The sequence below is a fragment of the Musa acuminata genome, chromosome BXJ1-2, assembly GCF_036884655.1.
Source record: "Musa acuminata AAA Group cultivar baxijiao chromosome BXJ1-2, Cavendish_Baxijiao_AAA, whole genome shotgun sequence".
In the NCBI taxonomy this organism is placed as follows: domain Eukaryota; kingdom Viridiplantae; phylum Streptophyta; class Magnoliopsida; order Zingiberales; family Musaceae; genus Musa; species Musa acuminata.
In genome coordinates this window covers 18,924,296-18,950,620 of record NC_088328.1, presented here as the reverse complement: position 1 = coordinate 18,950,620, position 26,325 = coordinate 18,924,296, and the positions used below count along the sequence as shown (strand labels likewise).

General features: G+C 38.7%; 2 protein-coding genes and 1 long non-coding RNA gene across 6 annotated transcripts; all 3 read right to left on the bottom strand.

Annotated features, from left to right (window-relative positions):
* Positions 1-483: 483 nt before the first annotated feature.
* Positions 484-13,312, bottom strand: LOC135596769 (nuclear pore complex protein NUP98A-like). Of its 3 annotated transcripts, XM_065088899.1 has the most exons (13): positions 13,133-13,311; positions 12,856-12,995; positions 11,864-12,145; positions 7,526-8,122; positions 7,036-7,263; positions 6,053-6,690; positions 5,851-5,938; positions 5,701-5,761; positions 5,144-5,282; positions 4,876-4,992; positions 4,569-4,743; positions 1,853-1,915; positions 484-1,363 (listed from the first exon to the last, which is right to left on the bottom strand). In XM_065088899.1, exons 2-13 carry the CDS (start codon positions 12,872-12,874, stop codon positions 684-686), a joined length of 3,087 nt encoding a protein of 1,028 aa, XP_064944971.1. In that variant the 5' UTR covers positions 12,875-12,995; positions 13,133-13,311; the 3' UTR covers positions 484-683. The 3 variants fall into 3 exon arrangements, with proteins under 3 accessions (XP_064944971.1, XP_064944976.1, XP_064944967.1); XM_065088904.1 differs by having other exon boundaries at positions 1,865-1,915; positions 12,856-13,312; XM_065088895.1 differs by having other exon boundaries at positions 12,856-13,311.
* Positions 13,313-16,551: 3,239 nt separating this feature from the next.
* Positions 16,552-18,209, bottom strand: LOC103969439 (transcription factor MYB61). Its single transcript, XM_009382963.3, has 3 exons — positions 17,798-18,209; positions 17,599-17,728; positions 16,552-17,516 (listed from the first exon to the last, which is right to left on the bottom strand). The coding sequence occupies exons 1-3, from the start codon at positions 17,928-17,930 to the stop codon at positions 16,856-16,858; spliced, it is 924 nt and encodes a 307-aa protein (XP_009381238.2). The 5' UTR covers positions 17,931-18,209; the 3' UTR covers positions 16,552-16,855.
* Positions 18,210-19,472: 1,263 nt separating this feature from the next.
* Positions 19,473-23,779, bottom strand: LOC135596760 (uncharacterized). Of its 2 annotated transcripts, XR_010481025.1 has the most exons (3): positions 23,691-23,779; positions 19,986-22,803; positions 19,473-19,763 (listed from the first exon to the last, which is right to left on the bottom strand). It is a non-coding gene; the product is annotated as an uncharacterized LOC135596760 (long non-coding RNA). The 2 variants fall into 2 exon arrangements; XR_010481024.1 differs by having other exon boundaries at positions 19,473-22,803.
* Between the last annotated feature and the right edge of the window lie 2,546 nt (positions 23,780-26,325).

Sequence of the window (26,325 nt, the reverse complement as noted above, 5' to 3'; positions counted from 1 at the left end):
ATATGGATATCTTTGTAACATACAGCTGTTGTAACAGCAACAGATGCATGTATATATTGGGTTGTGGTTAGACGTTTCCGCTTGTGTTTTGATTATTACATAATTTTCATCCCTTGGAACGATACATATCACTGGCAGACTTGGGATCGACCTGCATAATTTTATCACACATTTATATATAATAGGAAACTCAATAAAGCCAATATACTTCTTTGATGCATAGAAGTGATACATATCACTTGCAGACTTGGGATCGACCGGCATAATTTTATCACATTATATATAATAGGAAACTCAATAAAGCCAATGTACTTCTTTGATGCATAGAAGTTGGGATTAATCTTCAACAAATACAAAATGTTTATCCATACAAAGTTTTCAAGTTGGCACGAACATTAGAGGAAGAGACCCAAAACAACAACTACACGAGTCTTAAGCATCTCTTCAAAAGAATCATGAGAAAAAAAGAAAGGAGGAACAAGGTTTTAAAAACAAAAAGGCATCACATATTGGCACAATCTGTACTTCCAACAGAGAACAGGATGATGCTGTAACAATTACAACTGACAAGGGTTAAAACACAAGACTAAAGAAACTACAGGGAGGGGAGTTTGAAGAAACTAGAGGAAGAAGATGTCTGATCATGGTATATGAATCGCCACCTTCCCAGCCAGTAAGTAGCCTTACGAACAATCCGTCTCTAGAAAGAACTCATAACAGCTGAAGTGCTTGACCTTGAACTTCCACTCTCCCTTGACGGGATCAAAGGACAGGAACTCAGCCCCCTGCTCCTCACCTTTCAGTGTCAGCATCTCCTTGTACTTCTCGACGTTGGGCCCCTCCGTGTACTGCTGCCCTGTCTTCTTGTTCATACACTTGATGTTGAGAAGCGTAACCTCAGCAGGCTTGTTGAGACCCTGCCCAACTGGGGGCTTCTTGCTGTCATCGCTGTAAACAATCACTTCGCGGTGGTTGAACTGGACGATCGACTCTAGGTCAAGCCCCCTCACATCAGTTTCTCCGTAAAACTTGATGCTGCCATAGCCATGCCTACCAACCACAAAATCCTTGACATGGCGGCAGAAGCCTGGCTCAGCGCGCTCTTTTGCAGCGAGTTCCTGGATACGTGGTTCGGTATAGTAATCATCTTGGCGGAGCTTTGGCATTAGCGCCTCGATGTCTGCACCATGCTCGTACACGATTGCAGCCTTGCCAGCCCTGTGTCCCGATATTTTCACATAAGAAGAATCGGTTACCTTCTGCATCTGATCATCACCATTACCATTTTCCTTCTGCAAAGACTTGGAGGCTGAGACGGTCGTGCCAGTATGCTCCCTTGTATGGCCATTCTCAGTAGCATACTCTGCATCATTTCCAGAACAGTAACATAAATGATGGGAAGAATGTTCTATTGGTTGAAGAAATCTTACTAATAAATGGCTGTGATCTGTTCAATCTGCTAGCCTGATAATTTTACAGAACAATTACTTGGGCTCTTACAACTGAAAGTATGCCCAATAGGTCCTGAATATTCACCCAAACTAACATCTCTGGGTGCGAGATTAATTAGCTTCCCAACAGACCAAGGAGTTAAGAGGGACAATGCAAGACAAGACAAATCAAATCATACATGAACCTTCCATGTTTTCTTCTCCTAAAGAGTCTAACAAACATGTTTGTACTACATCTAGAACGATAATGTTTAGCACTAAATTTTCACCCTTTTAACAAATCCACATCGAACATCTGAAAACTGATTTTAAACTAGTAACAAAAAGTGCATTCTCTGCTTGTAAAGAAAGAATTTCAACGTAAAAGATTTTCAAAAGAAAAACTGGTGAAATAAACTTACCATCATTATCACCTGCATACGTCTCCTTGAAAGCCGGAGCAGATGGCTCTCCTGATACTTTACCTGGAGAGTATCACAGTAAAAGAAAAAGGTCGGAGAACAAATAGAGTACGCTAACAACCAAACTGACATAAGAATCTAAGCTAAATCATCATAAGTGAGCATGCATTCAGCAAGGTAATATTAATGAACACTTTTAATGTGCAAGACTATCTATCTAAAGAATAACTTGACAGAGATAAGAAAGATCCATGATAAGAAATAATTGGTTTTCAATGAGACAAATTTTACATAGTACACCTCTAAATATGACATCATATTGAGACTAGGAAGTTCCAAGAGAAAGTAGATTAAATATCTCTGTATCATTGTCTTCCTAAGATATCCAACAGAATAAAAGTAGATTAAATGGCAAAGTAGATGACATTATCCAACACAATAAACAACAAGAAATCCAAAATAAGATCTGTTCCTCGGATCAGCATTAGCATGTCATGATTACCATGGTTCAACAACAAGAAATCCAAAATAAGATCTGTTCCTCAGATCAGCATTAGCATGTCATGATTACATGGTTCTTGCATGCCCCCTTCAAACAGCAGTATGGTATCATAAATGTGTTTCCAGTATTCACCAATCATGATGTCACCGTTAGCATTTTTCCACTAAGTGAAGTATCCCATATCAAAATACTATGAAGTTCTAAACACTAAAAAGCTACATCTTATATGGTGTCCCATTCTTGTTAAGAAGGAAAGTTGCCATTGAATATAATTTTGGAATAATGCTGAAGTATGAAATGTTACCGTATCATGTAAATGCTACAAGAACTTAAAAAGGTCTATAAGTCAAATCAACCTTTTTCTTGTGTGAAAAAAAAATAAATCATTGCTAGATTAACTTGTAAACCAACAAATTCTGGAACAAAATCATATACTTAAGAAAATATATTCAAACAGCTAAAATAGAGGAAATAAGAGCTTTTGCATGGATACTGTGTACAAGATAAAAAAAGAGATAATTATCTTCATCAATGGACAGCCCCACAGTATTTGGGTAATCAGCCTATGGTTCTCAAGATCACAAGAACCGATCAAGACTATCTAGGATTAACTGTGACTGCCAGGAGTCAACAAGGATTGACCAACAACCAAATTACAAACATGTGCAACCAGGTCAAGGTCAGTTCTTGGCCAATTCCAATATAGTGATGGATCTCCAGATTCAATGGGTTCTCAATGATGGACCTACGGGACCTGCACTGATTGTTTACTTAGAAACCTTGAAATAAGTGTCATATAATATTGGGTGTATAATTTGGAATATAATAGCAATGCTGCCTTCCGTTGGAAGGACAACAATTTTACCTCTCCACCACAGGAAAAAAAAAATCTTGGCGTATACCTATAGTCAGCATCTTGCACAAAATAATGCCCTACCACATTAACATCATGATTCTGCATTGTAAAGGCCAATATTACCAATAAAACAAGGAAAAGTTCAGATCCAACTAATTCCACCTACATCTCATAGGAGAAGTAACACAAGCTACTCCAATTGTTTGAGGTGGCACATTTCTGGCTCTTGTGCCATCCCAAAATTTCGCAATCTTTGGAAACATTTCAAGTGGATAGAACTGACAAAAGCAGATTCATCTGATGCTAAGACAATGTAATTGCTATGGTTTTGCTCTTCAAAAGCATGCTGGCTTCTTGGTCAAAAACTGCCAAATTCGAAATTTTGCTATATTTGCACCTATTATGATTGCAGGGTTCGTAGGACAAATGAATCATTGATTGATTAACAAATGTGGCCCTTGCTTTTCTTGTTTCTTCTGCTCTAGACTTCCACTTTTCATCCTATAACTTGCTTATGTATAATCTTTTGATTCCGAGCCAAAATTTATCTGAAAAAACCTATAATCACTCTCAAATTTCTTTCTACTTTCCAGATTTAACTCCATTACCAAGGTCTTTTTCTGTAGATCAGTCCCTTTCAAGCATATATGTAAACAACCTTCTTTCTAATGTCTAGCCATAAACATAGGACATCTTGCTGAGTGGTGACCCAGCAATAAGCATAAGGTGTTTAAGGAAATCTCAAAGAACAGAGACCTTACACCAATCAAGGTTGTAACAGGCACCCCAAGCACCAAGGATGCCATAGATTGATATTGTTCATTTAGCGACCTGTTGGCTTGCATAAAAAGGATTCTTAAATGTGAACACCTAATCTTAGATTCTTTTACACTCAAATTTGTTGATTAGTTGGCTTCATTTCTAAATTATTCTTCCCATTTCATTGATCATCTTTTAAGTTATAAAAGCAAAATAGGTTAAATCTAAGCATATATACAGTGATAAACTGGTTTATGCTTTTGCATAATTTACAAGTGATAAGACAAATGGCAGCAAATTTACAACATTCAGCTCTTCTATACTAAAAATAGCTATTTGTCATTAGGAAGCAGCCCAAGCGGTCACTTCGTCTTGGCATTTCGACAATGCCATACTGAAGCTCACCCTCTGTTTTTTGTCCCTCTATAAAGGGTTATATAACAACTTAACTGCAACAAATGGAACTAGCTGCATCATGCAATCTCCTTTCATGATAAGATAGAGCATATAGACAAGCTACGCATTCAAACAAGACTCTTCAACGATATTTAACAATAACTCAAATGTTCAAATCATTTTAAGTTGGACAGGAACATTACCATTTTCGGCAGCTGGGATCGATCCATTTTTCATGATATTTTCCTTTTCCATATTACTTCGTGGAGGCCATTGCTCAATTGGACGAATGATCAGTGCCCTAGGATTTTCTCTGGGGACAAAATATGCATCTGCCTTTGGTGTTGATTGTGTTTCATCATCAGCAAAAAAAGCCACCTGAAAGTAGAAAGATATTGATCCTCAGAAAAAAAAATGATTTATTAAAAGAAGGAATATCTGCAGCTTGCGTCTAATAAAGTTGTAATCAAATTATTATAGCTGTACGCTCTCCCAACAATGATTTCTCACCCTTGGGCCATCATTTTTTGCGGAATATTTCCTTGGAGGTAGTTTGATCCTTCTCTGAGATAAATGTCTTGGAACTAGCATTGAGGAAGCCCTTAATAAAGTAGGCTTGTCAGCAACCTGTTCCCAGCAAAGGTCACAAATTTGATTCACAAAGCATGATAGTTGATAATAGTACAATTAAATGGGAAAATCACATCTAGGTTGAATGACAAGATAGACCCACACACTCCTTACATATATTTGTTGTGTTGAAAAAAGCTAGACTTACAGGCATGCTAGAAATTCCATACTGAATTGAAGGGGCAGAGCCCATCCGACCAATTGACATCTGAGGCATTGCTGGAAGTGTTCCAAAAGGATTTGTCACAGGAGCTGGTTGCATGACCATATTGGATTGACTAGCAGCACTGTTTCATGGACATATAGGAGAGGACAATTAAAAACAAAAAAGAAAACATGAAGAAATGAGTCAGGAAAAGAAAAGTATTCTTGTAAAGCATTACATGCTAGCCTTCTTAAAATTAAAAACTAAAAAAATTTCCATATAGATTGTCGGTCTGCCCTACTTACAAAACAACTAAAGACCCTGTGCTATTGCAACAAGACAAGGATGAGCTACAAAGTAACCAAGGCTCTCTCGATTGAAATAATATATAAAATGTTCTAAATCAGCTAATAGTATCTTTTTACTAGAGTATGTTAACCTGCTATATTACTTAAATTTTACAATCTACTATCAAATAAAGAACCAAGATGCTCATAACTACACTGTACAAAAAGAAAAACAAAATGCACAAGGAATAAAGAAAAAGCACAATAACATACTTCTGTGTGAAGGTGCCTTGACTGAAGATGTTTGAAATGCTACCAAAGCCACCAGAAGAGGCTGAAGAGTTGAAGAACAAAAAAGAAGTTGTAAAAACAGAACAAGAACAACTAGCAAGCAAAAAGACAAGGCAAATCCCTTAAATGTACCTGGTTGTGCCTGGCCTACATTTGGAAAAGAAAATGTACTTGATGTCTGGGCTACTGGTGCCAGTTGAAAGGGTGTCTGCACTGAAGGCTGCAAAAGACAAGCAAGAACTTAACTCCAAAATAATGCAAGCCAGCCAGATGTCAAAAACTATCATATGAATGGTGTAAATATCCCAATATTTATTCTTATGAGTATACTTACAGCTGTTTGCCCAAATCCGACTGGAGTGCTTGAAGGAAAGACTGATGGCGTTGAACTACTGAACAGACTTCCCCCAAAACCAGTGGACTGACTGGCAAATTGATTTGATCCGAAAGTAGACATAGCTTGTTGAAATCCAGTATTTGGCTGCCCAAACAAGGATGACGCCTGCCCAAAGGGTGCAGCAGAGGACTGGAATAACCCAGAAGATTGAGTGTTGCCAAAGCCCAAACCGGTCCCAAAAGTTGAAGTTGGCCCCGCCATTGAAGAACCAAATATTGAAGGCGTAGAACCGAAAGCAGATGATGATGTTGTCCCACCAAAAGCCATGGATGACAAACTTGAACCAAATGTCGAACCAGTAGGAGCACCAAACATTGGACTGGTAGAGGAAGTTGAACCAAAGGGGCTCGATGAGGATGTGGTGAATGGTGAGCTGAAAATTGAACTAGAGGTAGAACCAAATCCAGATGAACCAAAACTGGGAGGTTTAAGTGCAAAAGGATTTGAAGGCGTGGTGGAGGAGAAAGGGTTTGTGGAAGATTGACCAAATGTGCCTGCAGAACCAAAGGGGCTGGTTTGAGATGAAGCCGAAAAATTGATGGCACCTGCAGGCTGCCCCGAAGGATTTGGACCACCTAGAAATCACATTAACCAGGTCATTATTAGGTGAAGAAGATATAGGACGAAAAATATACTGAAAATTGGCATAAAATATACCATTTGAGGATTATAAAAAATAAGAACACATCTAGTGTGAAGCATGCTTTAGAACATACAACCAGCAATCAGAAATATACTAATACATGAAGCCAAAATCTCTTGAGAAAGAAAAGCCAAGGGAAGACTAAACAATTTTTGCCTCACAAAATAAGAAGGGGATTTATCTACATGCCATAATGAAGATGCCTTGTTATATGCCCTGAAAAAGTATGTATACCCCGAGAAAAGCCCCACAACAGTACTTAAAGGTTTGTTCTTACCTTTATCACCACGTTGATAATCCTCCCATCTTAGTTCCTCATGACTCCTATCTTTATATGCAGGCATGGCAGATATTGACTCCATCTTGCCAGCAGGCTGACTACCAGTGCCACCATCAACCTCAGGCGTTGGGCTAAATGCTGCTGCTCTTGTCCCTCCAGGTTGACCCCCAAAAGTTGATTGTCCAAATCCCGGGCTACCAAATGTTGGTGTTGTTGCTTGAGCACCTGCAAAACATCAATATACATGTAGGTGAACAAAAAGCCCAGAGAATAATGATAAGAGCATAAATAAAAGGGTAATATAGGGGAAAACAAGAAAAAAAGGACATGAAAAATGAGCATTCTTTCGTTCAACATCCAAAGATAGCCAACTATAAAGCAAGTTTACATATGTGAATTTCAAACCGACAATACAAACAATGCTTTTCAGGTTTCCCGCTCTCAAGGAACAGAGGGCTTCTGGGTAAATGGAAAAAAAGTAACTTACCAAATGGGGAACTCTGAGCACCAAAAGGAGATGGTGATGCTCCAAAAGGTGTGCTACCAAATGCAGATGCTGACTGTCCAAAGGAAGGGGTGGAGCCAAAACCAAATGAAGGAGTACTTGATGCACCAAAACCAGAAACTGTTGGAGAGCCAAATGTGGGAGCAGTAGATGCCCCAAATGCAGGAGTGCTTGAGGACCCAAATGTAGGGGCAGTCGGAGCCCCAAAAGATGGTGTCACTGTTGAACCAAATGCTGGAGAACTTGAGACCCCAAAAGAACCTCCCGTAGTACCAAACGGTGATGTCGATGTTGACCCAAATGCTGGGGTTGCAGTAGAACCAAATGCGGGTGTGCTTGTGGCACCAAAAGTTGGGGTAGTTGTAGCACCAAAAGAAGGGGTGCTAGCAGATCCAAAAGTGGGGGTCGTAGTGGCACCAAATGCAGGTTGACTGGATGCACCAAATGGTGATGTGGAACCAAAAAGGCTGTTCCCAAATGCTGGCTGTGTTTGCTGAAATGTACTACCAAAAGGACTTGATTGGCTAGGAGATGAACCAAAGCTTCCAAAGGCCGGCTTCTGACCAAACAAGGAAGAACCTACAAACAACATAATCATTTCAGCATAAGGTGGCATTTCCAACAACAAAATGACAATAGAAAACAATATAATACAAATAACTACCATAGAGAAGCCAAAAATTAAACTATAATGTTTTTTAGGGTTCAACTCATAGCAGTGAAATCTCTCATAAATATTTGACAATATTGATACAACAATATTATAGCCTGGTAAGAAAGTATAAGAATCCAGTATAAGAGTAAAAATTTGCCAAGACTTAAAAATTTAACCCCCTACTACAAGCTATGTATTTACAAACAAGCATCATTACCAATGCAAATATCCAGTATAGAATACAAATTTAACAGAACCTGCAACATGAAGTCCAAACCAACTATAACATACTTACATATAAGCTCATCATTACCAAAGCAGATACATGAAGAGATCTAGAGTCCTCCTACCAGATGTTGCCATCAAAGAGTCTTCCACAAAAGAAGGCTCCACTACATGATAAAACTCCAAACCAACAAAAGTTCTCATTTTTATATAGTGAAGAATTTTCATGAGATGTTACAACACCAGGTGTCTCCAAGCAGTGTATTGATTGCTTCCAAAGAATTAAGACGAACAGGTCCTCATATGATGGGCAGCACACTAATTGCTAACAATAAGCTATATCATAGCTAAGCAGCATGGACACACAAACACGACATGACACGGACACGACGACATGCTATTTTTAAAAAAATTAGGACACGGACACATCGAGGACACATGTATCTTTTAATATATATAATATTCGATTAACATGGGTTTTATAATATTTGTACATAAATTATATAAACTCAGCAATGTGAACAAATAAAATCTTAATGTTTGCAACTATTTGAAATTTTAGATCCAGACGTCTCCTGTCAGGGTTTAAAGATGCAGTTGATATTTTTGTTGCAATTCGGATCCGTATATGGAGATTTCTTAGAACCCCACAGTTAAAAATTTCCCATGCTAACTTTATCTAATGCTCATTTTAAGATGTAAAAACATATTTGGTAGTAATCTGTTAGCTTGGATATATGATTAATTTTACATGAATTGCCTACTGCTATATGTTAGTTCTTGATAAACCTCTAGACATTACATTTCTGCTTGAAATTAATCATAGGTATAATAAAAACTTATTATGCAGTTAATAAGAAGTAAAGGAAGTGTAATTGTATAATCAGCTTTAGATAACATATTTTTTTTCTATTACTAACAACTACTGTAGTATGATTCTATAATCAATTAAGAGAAATTATTAATTAAAACATATTAATACAGGTTCCTTCAGTTAAAAGTTTAGTTCAAAAATAAATCAAGAAATTATTAACTAATTAAGATCTTAGTTTAGAATTGATCAATAATTTAGTTTTTTTCTCTAGAGTATCCTAATTATTTAACTGCAATACAAAGTGAGGGGAAACGTGCCACCATGCATCCCACCATGGTTTGGGTCAGCATTGTAACTTGTGGTGCAAGAGAAATCTGACCTACAGAAATGCGAAATCTGGGAAAGTAGAAGGCTGGTGAACTGTGAAGGATGGGTCATGGTCAGCATCGTACCATGCGATACTGTTCGCCGATGAGGAAGTGTGGGTCGAGCACTAGAAGGTGAGGTAGAAGGCTTCACCCATGAGAAGGCTTCACGGATGAGGAAGAAGGCTTCGTGGGTGAAACGAGAGGTTGTCGAGGCCCTGAGGGCGAGCAACGATGGCTTCAACTAGACGCAGGTGGGCTTGGGACACTAGGCAGAGCCACAACAACGTCGTCAATGTGCCTCCCCGAAGCTAATGGCCCTCATATGAGGGCCACGCGAGTGCCACGCTCATGTGGCACATGAGGAAGGCCGCGGGAGAGGTAAGGAAGGCCACAGGGGCGGTGCTTGTGTCCAAAAATAAAAATAAAGACGTGTCCAACCGTGTTGGTGACGTATCCATGTCTGACACGTGCGACACGGATACGCCCACCAAATTGACGTGTCTATAATTCTTAGGATCCTAGGAACAATCTCAAATGGAAACAGCTACAAGGATTGTAATGACATCATATAGATTACAGCTTACTCACATAAACCTATTTTGTTTAATGAGTCAAAGGCTAACAGGATTCCTTACAATTAGCAACTTAGCATATGGGTTGCATTATCATATACAGATCAAATCATCATATCAATGACATATTAGCTATGCAATGAAAACACATATTTCAATGGTAATAGGTGTAGCTCGAGGCAGGGAAACTCCAAAATAATCAATGTATTCTAAGATTAGCAAACGTAACACACCAATTTCAAATTAGTGGAGTTTTAACTTATTTCTACTTTCCCTTTTTCTTAAACAAAAAGAGCAGTTGTTTCAAATACTGGTAAAAGCATATAATGACTAGGTCAGGTCCACAGACATACTAAAAAATGCCCTGTTCTGGACACAATTTATTGCATTCCTTCCTCACTAAGCCATCTGTCACAATAGTGCACTCCCAATTACATCAATTGGTGTTGTCTTAGAGCCTTGCATACATCCTGATTTTCTAGGGTACAATTAGAGTTAAGATTTTTAATTTCTGATTAGGCAACCCCATGACACTACACAAAATTGTGCAAAAAAATCGTTGTACTTTATGCCATTTTATAAGAAGTAAAAGAGAGGATAGATGGTTCTCTTGTTAAAATTAATGTGAAATAATGGCTATATTGTAGAAACTGATGGCTTATTTGTTTCCTATGATGTGTCTGCAAGTACATGCCAAAAGACTTTGTCTTAAGGAAGATGAATGAAGATATTGGATGCAGCCCTTGTAAAGCCAGTTGCTCTTGTATGTCCGAAGGTCATGCAATTCTGGAGGAATTGAGAAAGTTGAGGAGCTCAACCATTCTATAATTTGGCTTAAGTAGGATGCACAGAAGTCTTAAATTTTGTCAAGGGGAACACCTGCGTTCCCTGGTCTCTTAGATCTATCATCAAAAGACATTAGATATTAACAGGGTAGATTGAATGTTGTAGAATTTTGTTATTTGCCTAACCATGTTGGTCATTGCAAATGTTGGCAAATCTCAGTGTACTCCTTTATCTGCAAAGGTTGCCTTGAATAGTTAAGAAGTAACAAAAGTTTATTTTGAAAAAAAATTATATGTATAAAAGAGTAAGAAATGAAGTAGCATGTCTTGTCCTTCCAAGGAAGCTATTTATTTACAGAAAGACTACTAACAGCTGGTATATGAATCTTGGTTGCACAAGCACTGGGAGATATAATTCCAACGGCCCTGTTCATTAAGGGCTAAGCGTCTGAATAAGCATTTATTTCGTAATGACTTCCAGAGGAGACTTCTTTCTGAGATTCAGTAATGAGAATAAGCTATCCGGTCACGAGCTAAATGAACTGGACAAACTCTACCAAAACTCCCAAAAGACAAAACTTACTTACTCCTTGCTAAGGAGACAAGAAATCATAGTATGTTGTTGTTATTCCTCATAAAAACTGCCAAATATCAAGGAGCATAAACTATTCCTTTAATATTATTCTCATGATAATTTACTTTATACTTTGGATACTCAAAACCAAATAGACACTAAATAACCATATCAGAAAAAGACTCACTTGCTCAAGTTGTCTGTAAGATTAATTCAATTAACAAGAAACATACAATTTAGCAGGGAGCCGGTGCATCATACAGTTAATAATCAATGTGAAAGACTTGGCTGCGATTTACTAACTATTTTAGTCCCAGATATACTCACCACCGAAGGAAGAGGAAGAGCCGCCAAAAGCAGGAGTTGATGATGCCCCAAAGGCAGGCATGGAACTCCCAAAAGCTGGAGCTGATGAAGCACCAAAGGCAGGTGTAGAAGGCTGCCCAAAGACACCAGTAGATGTGCTGCCAAAGACTGAACCTCCTGTCTGAGAACCAAAAGGATTTGAACTTCCAAATGGTTTTGGGGCAAATGGATTATTGCCACTAGAGCTTGTTTGCCCAAACACTGACTGGGAACCAAAAGAACTACTTGAAGACTGACCGAAAGCTGCACATCCAATTAACCACACTCAGAAGAAGAAAAGAAATAATCATATATACAAAAACATAAGATAAACAGCCTCATAGTACAAAGAATAAAAATTGTAACTGAGATAACAAAACTCAAGGACAAGCAACAAAAAATATGCTTCTCATCGGCGCAAAAAAAAAAATAAATAAAAATACAAGCCAAAAACTATAAGATATAACCATAAAAGCGATATTACGCCTGCCATCAGAATGATTTTGAGAATAAGAAGGGCTGGCAAAGGCAGCGTTTTGAGTTGCGGCCTAGAACATCAACTTACTAGTACATGCAAAAGCAAGTTTATAATACCTAATGAATATACCATTCAAAGAAAAAGAACGGCAAACGCAGGAAAACAAAAGAACATGAAGAAATCGAGAGCAAGATATCACGGATTTTGCACGACAAACCCGGTGAACCCCACTGCATCTTAAACACCAACAAGTTACCACCAAGTCAAACGACACCGATCCTAGAACGAGCTTCCACAACCAAATCGACGGAATGAAGTAACCTTGACAAGGTAACAGCATATGCCACTCACCAAGAGATCAAAAAATATTCACAAAGCTCGGGATTAAACAAAAAGGTGGAATCTTTAAGAACCCGATCAAAATGCTGCTACAATAATCCAAGGAAAGGAGAATATGCGAAACGAATCGATGCACCAGGGAAAATAAGCAGCTTACGATTGGTGGGACCGAACATGGCTGCGGATCCGATCGAAGACAAATTAGAGTTCAGCAACAGAGAGATGGATGGAAGCAAGTGAACGCAGTCAGCTTATATGCTGCGGATCCTGCCTCCCGATCGAAGACCAATTAGGGTTCTGAAACAGAGCGATGTATGGAAGCAAGTGAACGCAGTCAGCTTATATAATGGTCGAAAGATTGCTTCTCCTATCAACGTAGCTTGATACCAACGCAGTTCGAAGTAAAAAAATGCACAATCAAATCCAACACCGACGTCAATCGAACGCGTGATCCGCGTCCCTCCCCCGCGTTCGACGACGCGCCGGTACCAGCCAAAATCCAACGAAAGATCAATGAGGAGGAGGACGAGGAGGAGGAGGGGAAGGGGGGGGAATCGGAGAAAGATTTATTAGGGCATTCGAAGGGTGCGATAGGGGGGTGGAGCAATGGAAGGGCAAGAATTAGGTTTCGGGCAGGCGGTTTGGAAAGGGTTTACCGAAGAAGGTGGGGAAGAGAGCGGGTGTGACGGGGACAAATCACGGGACAGGGTTTTATTTCCCATAAGCATACATGAACGTGGTCCGGCCCCACAAAAGAAGGACGCGTGGATGGCTTATGGAGGTTTATCTTTAACTACTGTGTTGGGGGAATCAAAGCGAATCTAAAGTTCTCAGGGACGGTTCGTGGGCTGTAATATCTGACCCAGCCCAACACGTTATATCACATGAGAGAGCGGACGAGGGGAAGAATCCACGGGACAGGGATGTGTTCACAAAAGACCTTTATGACGGTGATCGGGCCCACGGAATGGAACACGTGGATGTCTTCGGGAGGTCGACTACAGAGCTGTGGTGTTTTAGAGATCAAAGCGGCTTCGAAGTCTTGGGGAAGGACCCCATGGGCCGTAATCCCTCGATCAGCCCAACACTTGGAACCGCAGAGTGGTGAGGGAGAGGACGAGAAGAATAATTCACACGACAGGGATTGGTTCCCCACACACTGGTTAGTCCCCGCGCATAAGACACGTGGATTCATACAGGACGTCTATATTGAAGTATGGTGTTTTGAAGATGAAAGCGAATCAGGTTGGAACCACCCATGGGCTGTGATACCCCATACTCTTCGTTTGAATCATACACTGTTTTGGGATGTAACATGTCATTGTTCGACAAAATATGGGTGATTTTCTTGAAAAACTTTACATTTCCTTCTTCTTCTTTTTTTAAAGAAAGCATCTTATGTTTTTTTTTCATATAATATCCCTATTTGTTATAATTCTATAAATGCTATTTCTTTCCTATCTTCATCGTCTACTTATTTACTCGTCACCTTCGACTCATGCTCCTATTGCAAGGTCTTATCTCTATATGATGTTTTTCCCACTAATCACATCGATCGTTTTCGTCTCTTACGTCCATCATGAGGTATTGCATCCTTCTCTGTCTATTATGCTTGTTATCTTCGTATCACGAAATAGAGGATATGTGCCTTCATTTGTTTTTTCTTATAACAAAGGTAATTAATGTGATGGACACAATAAGTGAGGAAGGGACAAAGGCGACAAACATAATGATCAAGCAAGGTGTCGCATAGGCTCATGATAAGAGTAAAAGCCAAAGGCGATAAGTTAGAGCAGAAGCGACAAGCAGGGAAGGAAAATACTTATATATAATTAGATAACATATAGGAAAAATAAAAATATCAGGTGTTTCTCGGAGAAAAAGAAAAAAAAATATTTTTTTTTTAAAAAATTACTCATAAAATAAAGCAAGGAGAAACCTTTTTATAATGGAATACAGAATATATTGAGAGCAAACGTAAGAATTAACATATTTTTATTCAGTAATTAATAATATATTTTAAATGTTAAATTATCTATTAGAACAGATCTAAATATCAAAAGATAAGATCTAAAACACAAAATTAGAACGTTTTAAAACATAAGCTAGTTGGACTGCATGGAGCTGTTTGGCCAATGAGTTGAGTGAGGCAATTGAGTCTCAGGTTCTAGTCCACGTCAATTTAATATTTTAGAAATATTAAAATGTTTAAACATAGAAATTCAAGTCATGCAATTGCAAACATAGGTTTTAGAAATTCTAAACAATAATTAAATATTTTTAAATATAAATGACATGAATATCAAGAAATTTATATCAAAAAATATGTGCTAGCAACCAAAAAAAAAAAAGAAATCATGGATAAGTAACAAAAATTTAATACTATAAATTGTACACCATATAATCAAATTCATGAGCAGACAAAATCATAAATTAAATATTTCAAAAACAATAATTAAAATATTAAGGAGAGATGGAAAATCCACATCAATACAATATGAAGAGAGCTTGAAGTCTCTTGATTAGAGAGAGAGAGTGTGTGTGTGTGTATATGTATGCTATACTCCCTTTAAAGAAAGGTAATAACTTTTGATAATTTGAATTATTAATTAATTAAAAAAATTTATTATTTGATTCCTAACTCTCTCGTAGGTATTGATTTCAGGTTACTCATGCAAGGAAATATATTAACTTGTAGAAAATTTCAATTTAGAAAAATAGGGAATAAAATCTGGTTATTACAGTAGTAAGTAAAAAACAGGAGATGAACACTTACAGTGGTGAATGGACATCAGCTTTACGAAGCTAATTTATGGTGACAGTCTCCTTTACTCCAACGACGCGTCTCGAAGACATGAACGCCACTGTGAGAGGCCGAAGCCATGGCTGGTCTCAGGTGTTGAATCTCCTCGCAGACATTAATATTACAGGTGTGAGATTATGTTAGAGAATCTAATAATGGAGTTCACATGCCTTTGTTTGCGTCAAACAAACAAGAAGACCAGCTCAAGAAGACCAGCTTATGATGTGCTCCATACTTTGTTCGAAGGTATTGCAACCCGCCACAGATGTACTCTTTCTTATTGGGTTAAATGATTGGTGCGTTCATGTTATAGTCCATGATTTTGTCTCTGGTTAATTATACTCACTCATCTTCTATTTTACAAATATATTTTTAATTACTTCTCGATTATAAAAGGGTCCATAGTCTCTGTCTCAAGTGTTGTGGACATCCAAGGTATAATGTGATGAACCTTTTTGACAATGATCTGTCATGAAGGCTAAAATTTCTATCAATTTTCATGTTCCTTGAAAGCTCATTCTTTTGAAAGCTCAAATCATCTTTACAATCGATCATTAAGTTACATCATTTAAGATATTATATAATTATGTGTGATAAGGTTGATGCCAAAATGTCTTCATCCACCATCTATGAACTGTTTCATGGCAAGCATCAGCATGTGGTGGCATCTTGTTTCATAGGAGGAAAACAAAGCCAAGGACAAGAACTTGGAAGTGAGAAGGAGATGCTTCTCAGCAAGAAGGCTCCATTCACCATCTATTTGGTCATGAATTCTCTTATTTTATGCAAGCAATGATCAGCATGTTCATTATGAGTCTTCATGCACAAACTTCAGTCAATTCCATTGCAGCAATTAACTTAGTTCCATAGCTTCAGAATCTGATCAAAGTTGCTTGTACTGCAAACTGAAGCTGAGGTGATTTGAGTAGTTATCATGTGATCGAACAAGAACAGTGATGTGCAGTTGTCTTTGCAGATTTGAATGCTGACTGCCAAAAAGCTAATATTTTTGTCTCTCAGGATTTGTGATATCATCAGCAAAAGGAAATCTGAGGGGGACTTCAGATCGCTACAGAATTCTTTATTCTTTACATGATAGAATGACAATTGAATTGATGCGAGAAAACAGATTAACTCTGGCGAATTGTTCACAGACAACACAGCTAGCGACTGTATCATGAGTTCCTGTATACATGAGAAGAAGCTAAGTATTGGAAGAACACTTCTTCCTCCGAATCCAGAACTCAGTTTTCTTCTCTTTTGGCTTTGAATTCACTGCATCACAGGCTCCATGAGGAAGCTTTTCCCGTCGAGTTTTCGATCTTGACAAGTGTTCAAAGGCTGTAGTCATCGTTTACTGGATCTGAAAGTTCTTGCCATGCATCAGAGAAGGATGCAGCAGCTGCTGATCCTGGTGCCAGGGATCCAACTCCTCTCCTCCTTTGCCGACTCCATACGAGCACCGGATCTCCGCCGATGTAATGGCGGCGCCGTTGAGGTACTCGGACCATTTCAGATCTCCTGGCTCTTCTTCAAGATTGTGCGGCAACAGCTCTGGCCATGGCAAGATGCTGCTCTGCAACTCGACCCCGATGCTGCCGTTGACGCTGCTCGCACTGCTGTTGCTCGGGTTGCCAGCCTCCAAGAACTGCGAAGGTGTCAGCAAAGTGTCGTGTGGCAGATGGAGCATGGGCTTCAGCTGCAATGAGCTCAGTTCGGGGATCACATTGAGCAGCCTACAGTTCTGCTCGAACCAGAGAGGCCCATCCGACGCTTTCTCCTCGCCACCACAGTTGGAGCTGTAAGGGGAATGCCGGAAGGAGCCAGTGTGGCTGCCGTCGGAGATGAAGAGCTTCGACTCGCTCGATCCCGAGGCCTTGTCGGCCTGGTCGAGCGGCTTGTGGGTGCTGGGATCGACGCCGCTCTGCTGCAGCTTTTTCTTCAGGGAGGAGTTCCAGAAGTTCTTGATCTCGTTGTCCGTCCTCCCCGGCAACTGCGACGCGATCTGCGACCACCTGAAGGCAAGAGAGGTCACATCGTATTAGCTCCTGAGGACAGGACACAGAGATCAGCAGAACCGCCACGGAGGGCCGGTACCTGTTGCCCAAGACAGCATGGAGGTCGACGATGAGGTCCTCCTCCTGCTGCGAGAAGGTGCCCCTCTTGAGATCGGGCCGCAGGTAGTTCATCCACCTCAACCTGCAGCTCTTGCCGCACCTTTGCAGACCTGCAACTGGTTGCTTCATCTTCCTGCGAGGAGCCATTAACTCTGAAGCAACAGGGAATGACTAGTTACCTGCTAACTTAGGCACGGAGCTCCAGCATCCATGGCCGAATCTGGTGATATGATTCAGCAGCTTCTCATCCTCCTCCGGAGACCACAAGCCCTTGCGCAGCTTCGGCTTGTAGCAGGAAGAGTGCCTCCCCATGTCAGCCTGAAGCCTCAATGCGGAAGCGAGTGGGAAGAGGAATGAGGTAGCGAGGGGTGTTCTTAAAGGAAGGGGAGGTCACAGTCAAACAGCTGCTTCCATGGGCAGATGAGATCTGCATGACTTCAGAGCTGGGCCAGTAAAAGTGAAAGCAGGCATTGGCCGAAGAAGAAGATGTAGTCGGAGTGGATCAAAGCAGTCTCGTCAGAGCTTTGCCTCCTGTCTTCCATCATCATATCCTGACACAGAAAACAACCACAAACCTTGACATGCTGTAGCTAAACGAGGAGTCCATGGTTGCTCATCCCTTTCATGGAAGACCCATGCAAAGAACCTCACTGTTAAAGCTCACATACGTACTTACGTTTAGAGAGAGAGAGAGAGAGAGAAAGATTGTTCTGTCATTACATCTCTGTGATTATCTCAATCTTCTACTGCTTGATTTGTCATACAATGGAGTCTTACAATGACTCACAAAGTTTAGGATAAATGAGTTCTGATGATAACTTTTTGTTTGTGTTAGATATGGTAAATGTTATATTCTAATGGACTACAGTATCTTCCGAATCAGCCAATTCATCTGCCACCTTAGCATCAAATTTTAATAGAAATATATCAATAATCAAAAAGTAAATCTTTCATAAATAAATATATATATGCTCAAAGTCGGTCCGAATCTAATTTGAGCATGATTAATTTTATAGGGACTCCACATCATCCTCGGGTTGTCTATATCGAAAAAAAAAAACTCATATCGAAAATATTTTTACATTCGATGATAACGAAAATAAGCTACATCAAATCAGATTGGACGTATCGGCCTAATGATCGAATTTGACACTACATAGCAATGGAAACATTTTGCTTGTCTTGAGATGGATAATTTGCAGGTATCTTGTGCAGCTTTTCAAGTTCAAAGATAATTTGATTTGAATGTTCAACAAATCCTAGTAAATAAAGCAAATTCTTTGGTGAGTTTGTTGATATAAATCAATATGCTTGGAAGTTCAACTAAAACAATTAATGATAAATGGAGGTCAAAGTCAATTAAAGATCAATGGAGGTGGTAGAGAGGATGGTTGATTCATCTTGTCATCAATGATTAAGATGTGTTTGGTGGCATGATTGGGTTCATGTGATGGTTGGTAACTGGGGATTAAACAAAGAATGTGGAAGATCATATTTATCCTGTTCACAGATTCTGACCATCTCTTGTATTGATTTGGGACCCCTCCATTAGAGGAGCAGCTTCTTCTTTAATCATTCAGCATTCATGTCCTTGCTGTGTCCAGCTTACCTTAGGTAGGGGGAGGGGGCCTTCATCTGTCTTTGACCATGCAAACCTTACAATAAATTTGTTGACGTACAAAATTTTCAAGCAACTGATACATGATGATCAAAATCATCTGTTGATTTATGAGGTTTTTTAATTAGCTGTCATGAGCCACACAAAATCCATACTGTATTCTAGTAAAAGTTCCTGTGCAAAGATGATGCAATGATATTTTGAGACTGGTTGTAAGGTGCCATGCATTGCTTGAATTGACGATGTGTTCTCATCTTAAACAGTTTCTCAGCAGTTGATGAATGATCAAAGACATCTCATCCAATTTTCACTGCTAATGAATAGAGGCCAAACAAAACACCATTGTTTCAATGTTGCAGTTGATGATCCATCAGAGGCACAACAGATGAAAAATACAGTTCCAATGATATGCCCGAGGATTCGTGTTCTTCATCGAACAAGGAGGCACATTTGACGCAGAGTCCATGAACAGCAACAGTACATGATGCTTCTTCTACCACTCAAGTTTAGTGAATCACCAACATCAACTGTAGTATAATAGTTGTTAGTCACAGATCTTTGAAGAGAAGTACACAAGCAAATATAAAGTAATTCCTGGGCACAATAGTTCAATATAGATTTGGTTTGCTTGTTTAGTCAAGTCAAGGTTGGCTTTGCCAATAACAAAGATGAGATCAATGTTTTGACAAAAGAGAAAAATATGTGGTGGCTTTGACTAGCACTAAAATAATGTCAATCTGTGAACCCACCTATAGCAGCAAATATTCCATACATTGTATCCATCATTAAGCATCAAACTAAGAGTATCTTCATTTTATACTTGCACTTGTTTGCAGCAAATATTCCATGCTAGTGATCCAATGAAGCTGACCTTGCCTTTGCCGATGTTTCCTAGTGAGTGCAAGTGTATCAAGAGAATAAGAAAACATTTCCTAAATAAAAAAACATTGTGAATCACAGACCTTATCACTACAGCCAGCCATGGAATATCTGTGAAACATCAATTTAATCGTGCAAGGGGTGATGATGGTGGTAGTCTATGAGGATACTAGTGAAACATCAATTTGGTTACAGCTAAGGGACAGTGAAGTAGCATATTGGCATGTCCTGCTTGGGTATCAAGGAAGACCAATGTAGCAAAGATAATGTTGTCCTACTATGATCACTACACAAGGCTGTGAGCCCCAGACCTTATCTCTTTGTCTTGAAGGGTGAATAAGCCAACATTAGAAGGTGGTCCACATTGTTTCTACAAGTAGTCCATCAATTAGTAGGGAGTACTGCCAAAAGGAGCTTTTACTCTCAATGGATGAGTCCTAAGATCATGAAATGAGGTCACCAAAGTGTTTCTCTGAAAATATGAAAGCAACTGGGATAGCAACTGATGCATGATTAAGAATACCACCTTCCAAAGACTGGAAGATTGCAGCAAAAGAAGAAGAGCAATGTGGTGTAGAATCTTTGTACCTTTTTCACTTTTCAATATAGCAGAACTAAACAATTTCTTTCTCTTCTCCCTCTTTTTGTTACTAGCAAAATTATGGTCGAAGAATTATCATCTGCATATACGACCTTTATTCTTGACACAGTTTCCCTACAAGAAATTGAGCATGTGCACGCTCATATCTGTACATCAGCAATTTAGTTTTGGGAGTGCCTTAGTCCTCAAGAGCTGTCATGTCCATCGGCATTAATAGAAAAGGAAAGATGATACCTAATTCCCCAATTTCTTGGATTTTGTCTCCTTCCGTACCAAAGCACATTGTCCTAATAATACGCAAAGTGCTCAAGAATGACAGACATACCTCAAAGTTTACTTTGGATCATTCTCAGTGCAATGGCCCCATCTTTACCCCTGTCGCTCCCTTCTTCCTATCAAGCAGGAATAACATTCTTATGAGTTGGATTTTCTTACCTTTGTTTCATACTAGTAATCCACAGGCTATCCTACTGTTGGTTCTTCAAATGGCATGGAGACCGGAGTGCTGTAGGATTTCCTTCATGAATGATGGGATGTGCAAGGGTCCCAACATATGATGGCAATTGACCTTAGTAAGAACAAGGAAGAAAACATTGGGGATTCTGCATTGAATAGTTTTACTAATTATATATAATACTTGTTGTTGGATTGACAGTGCCACTTTTGTGCCCCCACAAACCATCTAAGAGATCCAAGTTTCACTCAGTTTTTTAAATGAAAATGGTGTCTGTCATAGATGCATGCATCATTCAAGTGCTACTTTCTTTAGAAAGAACAATGGCCACAATTCATCAGTTAAGATGGGGAGCAGTGTGTGATAGAAATCAAATTGAGGTATAATCCTGCAAAATGCTGGTGAATGAAGTTGCTACAGAGACAAAGAAATCAACAAAGTGACATGATGATCATCACCTTATTTCAAACTGGCCAGTGTTTTTAGGGCGTGATTCTGCTCATTTAGTAAAACTAAAAGTCCAGAATTATCCATTGACATATTATTAAGTTCTCAAACTTTTAATCTATGCATGGACCTAATCTGATTGCCACCAAATAGGTGTGGTGAAGCCTAAGCATCACTTTTTATTGCTGAATCGTCCAGTATTATTGGTGCTTGTAGGCCCTAAGATATGTCAGTGCCATCACCTATCACCACTAAGACAACCTAGAAGTCAAATTGACAAATCACAAACCTTTATGGCAGACGTCCAAGCACTTAAAGATCCACAAAGAAAGAGCTGGTCAAACAAAAAACACAGATTAAATCATGTCTATGAGGAACCAAATAAAATGTTGTCTCCATCATTTTAAATAGTAAGGGAATTGTCAGAGTATGGCATTTCATATATAGGACCAACCAATCATAATGAGTAGAATTGATGGCTTCAAACAGCTCAAAATAATGATCATGTGCAATGAGGCAATAAAGACTAACACATGGATGAAGACTGTTCATATGATTGAAGAGGAGTGCTCACCAACAGCTAATATAGGAATTGAAACCACAAGCTTATGTTGTCTTCACACCAGCGGCATCGAAAGCTTAAATTATTACCTGTCTTGAAGATGATGGCATTAACCATGTAAATTAACTATACTATCAAAAACTGTGGCTACCCTTCTTGACTTGATTTAAAGACTGAAACAAACTGAAAGCAATAGATAAAGATGAATGTTTAAGTGTAATATTTACTTCAGAATTTTTTAGGCTTTTCATGTTCCTGAAACAAAGGATGACATACTTGTGTCAACCAACCTTTTAATGTCAATGAAAAGACACCCAATGTATATAGTCTGTCAAGCATCCAACATCACAAGAACAGTATTATGAACTAATGACAAGACAGATCCTTCATAACATGAGATGAATGTAAGGAATCAGCTTTCCATGCTTCAGAGGTTAACATCAATTAAAAATGCAGCAAAACACATAGGAAGCATAAAAAGTCAGAGAGCCAAACTTAATGATAGTAACATCTGATTATTGTGGTTATCATAGATGACAGAGCTAAGAGCTTGGTGACTATGCCAATCTGTGACTTAGTAGACAAAAGTGGTGAGATCATCTACCATGTCTTTTATTGTAAATCCTGAGAAAAAGCAAATGTGAGGCTAGATCAGTACAATAATTAACCAATTTGCTTCTAGCATTTAACCTGTATATATATGGTTTACAAGAACTGACTATGCACAAAGTGGCTACTTTAAGGCAAATCATAGGTTTCAGAATCCACAATACAAAATCCTGTAGTGATCTCAGAATAAACTGCACAATATATGCCATCAATAAACCAACCTAAATACAATAGCAGGATAATCAGAGAATAATTATGAAAGTTCCTGTTGTTGAAGTGACTGAAATTATGAGCTTAAAAAGCATGATGCAGACAGGCAAGTTTTATTCTTAGGAACTGTTTGTTGTCAAAAACTATTTAGCAGAATAAAAGAGGTCACTGATGCAATGCATAAAACCAAGAGATTAACAGCGCATGATTTTATGGTAATTTGTTTGCTTAGTTGCAGTCAGACAATTGATTTGAGCATCAAAGTAACTACGATTTACATGGCGTTATTCACCTACCAAAATACAGCAATCATCAATAAAAAACCTGTTAAAATGATTACAGAAGATAAATTAAAATTCAGACTATGTAAACAAATAGAAATTGTTGCAAACAAAACCCTTGAAGTATCTAGATACAAGCATCATGTATGACCAAGTAATGGAATGTCATGAATTCTGAGACATCTGGTTACCATATAGGACACAGTAATAGCTTTCTATGATTCCAGTCCTTAAGATTGAGATGCAGAGCACCTAAGAAATTAGTGAGAAAAAAAAAGATTATAAATGCATGAGTGGAAATGCAATGTATGCCTCATAGAAATATTACAAACAAGAAAAGAAATAATCATAAGACTATCTACAACATATCACAAATATTCATTTATAATAAAAAAATCTGAAAAACAAAACCTTCAAAATTTGCGATGCAGGATGAGGAAATTCTTTTCTGATGAAAGCATATTAAGTTGGCATCTCAGGGTTGCCTCTGAAGTCCTGACACCTTAGTATAGGGATGGTTGAGTGAAACTTGCCAGCTACAAGAATCTTACATCAATCTATTAATAATTGGTGCTTGTTCCCTGAGAATATGAAGTCAGATATATCAGGGGCCTGCCACGGACCATCAAGTATGGGGGCAAGTATATATACTCTTGATATTTTCATAACCATCACATGCCATAACAATAGGACAAGCGACATGATTCATATGTTGCATGTTCGCCCTTGCCATATTATGCATCATCTTGTACAAAAAGACAATTACCCTGGACTGCATACACACTTATTTTTCAGGTTCATGAATCCTCTCTCTCTCTCTCTCTCTCTCAACTTATCCTCTTCTCTCTCCCCTTTGCTGTAGCAGTCTCCTCTGCCACCATCCCAGTCTCCTATTTTCTTTGTTCTTGTTGCCTCCTCTTTGATCTGCAGTCTCTCTCTCTCTCTCTCTCTCTCTCTCTCTCTCTCTCTCTCTCTATATATATATATATATATATATATATATTCTGCTGCACCAACCAGGATCAGCCCATACCAAGTGTCGGTATATTGACCTGTATTGGTACCATACTAAGCCAGCCACTGATTGGTATCAGCACCGAATTGAAATTTGAAACCTTAGTTTGAATTATTTTATTATGTTTTTTATAGAGAAAATGTATGATTCTTCTTGGATACATCTCAGAATACCTTTTTGTAAGCTTCATAATTTTATACCGTACTAACGTAATGAAACATATAGACGATACGCCAGGATGTATCGAGCAATAAGGATTTTAATTTTGAATAATATCGTCCATACCGATCCACCAGTAGATTGGTATGTGGATCGCCCGCTACCGAGAGGCATCAGCCTGGCTGCGATGAGAGAAAAAAAAAGTGTCAAGAGAGAAGAGGGTGAAGGCGCTCGAAGAAGAGGGAGAATCGGGAGAACATCGACTCTTTCCAATCCAGTGCTACCCTCCCTCGACGATCCCGATCCAGAAGGTGATGGAGAGGCGACGGCTCAACTTCTTCTTCACTACATTCTTCGCCAAAGGCCGAAGACACCTGCAACCTTCGTCGCGTTCTTCACCAAAGGCTGGAGGCATCTATGACCTTCGATATCTTCGTCAAACGTTATAGATGAGGAGAAGACCGATCTTTTCCTCGTTTGACACAACGAAGAGAAGAAAAGGAGGTAACGTCGCCGAGGGAATATACACCTCTTCTTTATATATATATATATATATATATATATATATATATATATATTAAGCGGTACACCCTAACGTACCGCTCGATATGCCAGTACCATATCATACCGAGCAAAGCTTAAAATACCGGTATAATACGAAATTACAATATCGATAGAATATAAAATACCTTTCCAAGCAATATGCATAAAATAGACATAAAAAACTCCAAAAATACTTGAAAAATAGAAAAAAAATTAGGATAAGATTTTAAGTTAGAAATAAATATACGTTTAGTATAGTTTTAACAAAACTAATGTAAATTAAGTTAGGATAGTGCCACATATCTTTTTCGGGTTTTAAGGAGTAACATTGTACAAGGTTCCCAATTTTTATTTGTTTCCGATCATTTTTCTGTTAATATTGAATTATCTAAAAAAAAAATTATTTGAATTCTTAAATTATTTTGTATATATCTTAAACTTTAAGATTGAAACGAATTAAGTAATCACATGTGTAGATATAATTGAATTTACCACCAAAACGAACGAGGGGACTCCATGGGTGGTGGATCAAGGTCTTCGATCCTATGTATTTGTATATTAATATAATATGTTTGTTGAACCCAATCCTAAAATTGATTATACGACATAGTATATTAATATACCATATGCCAATGATGCATCAATGTGGTGATGGTTATAGGTTGATCGTTGTGAATCATATGTGTCCAAGGCGGCTCTTGAGGCATGTGTTGGTAAATGTCAGAACTTCTACTTTCACTACTAATCTGCTACTTCATAACATACTGTTGCTTGAAGAAGTATGATAAACTATCACCATATTGCTATTAACCATAAGATTCTTCATAATACGACAACTATGAATGCAATGAGCTTCGTTTTATGTTTACGTCATGTAGGCTCTGTCATATCTACTGAAAATCATTCACTAGCTTCCCCTTCCTCTTCCGTGCATAAACTTGACTAGTACCTTGTCGAGCTCCATGATCTGAATCTTAGGTGGCATGTGTAAAATACTAATCCTCAGTTCATACACTACCCCTAAATTACGTAGAAGGGACCAACGACTCCATAATGTCGTCGCCATCATTGGTCGAGGCATTGCTGCCTGCATCGCTGCCATGTTTCTGGACCAAGTGAGTTACTGAATGCGATCGCGAAGGTGTCTTATCACCCAATTCGATTCTTTCTAACAATGTAGCTGATGCTACTACTTTTCCTTTTACCTCTGCCTTTGTACGCTGGGTGGACAATTGTAACGATTAGGTGTCTATAGTTCTTAAAGTAATTTGACTCATTGTTATCTGGCTCCTTTCACCACGTTTCGACTGAGGGGGATTTTCCTCCTAC

Excerpts from the sequence above, each read along its gene's own strand:
- LOC135596769 (XM_065088895.1), bottom strand. Across the intron at positions 7,264-7,525 it reads TGCTCAGAGTTCCCCATTTG|GTGCTCAAGCAACAACACCA; the intron begins GTAAGTTACTTT and ends GATGTTTTGCAG. Across the intron at positions 6,691-7,035 it reads TTATCAACGTGGTGATAAAG|GTGGTCCAAATCCTTCGGGG; the intron begins GTAAGAACAAAC and ends TGTGATTTCTAG.
- LOC103969439 (XM_009382963.3), bottom strand. The coding sequence starts at position 17,930 with ATGGGGAGGCACTCTTCCTGCTACAAGCCGAAGCTGCGCAAGGGCTTG. Across the intron at positions 17,729-17,797 it reads CTCCGTGCCTAAGTTAGCAG|GTCTGCAAAGGTGCGGCAAG; the intron begins GTAACTAGTCAT and ends AACCAGTTGCAG. Across the intron at positions 17,517-17,598 it reads CATGCTGTCTTGGGCAACAG|GTGGTCGCAGATCGCGTCGC; the intron begins GTACCGGCCCTC and ends TCTTGCCTTCAG.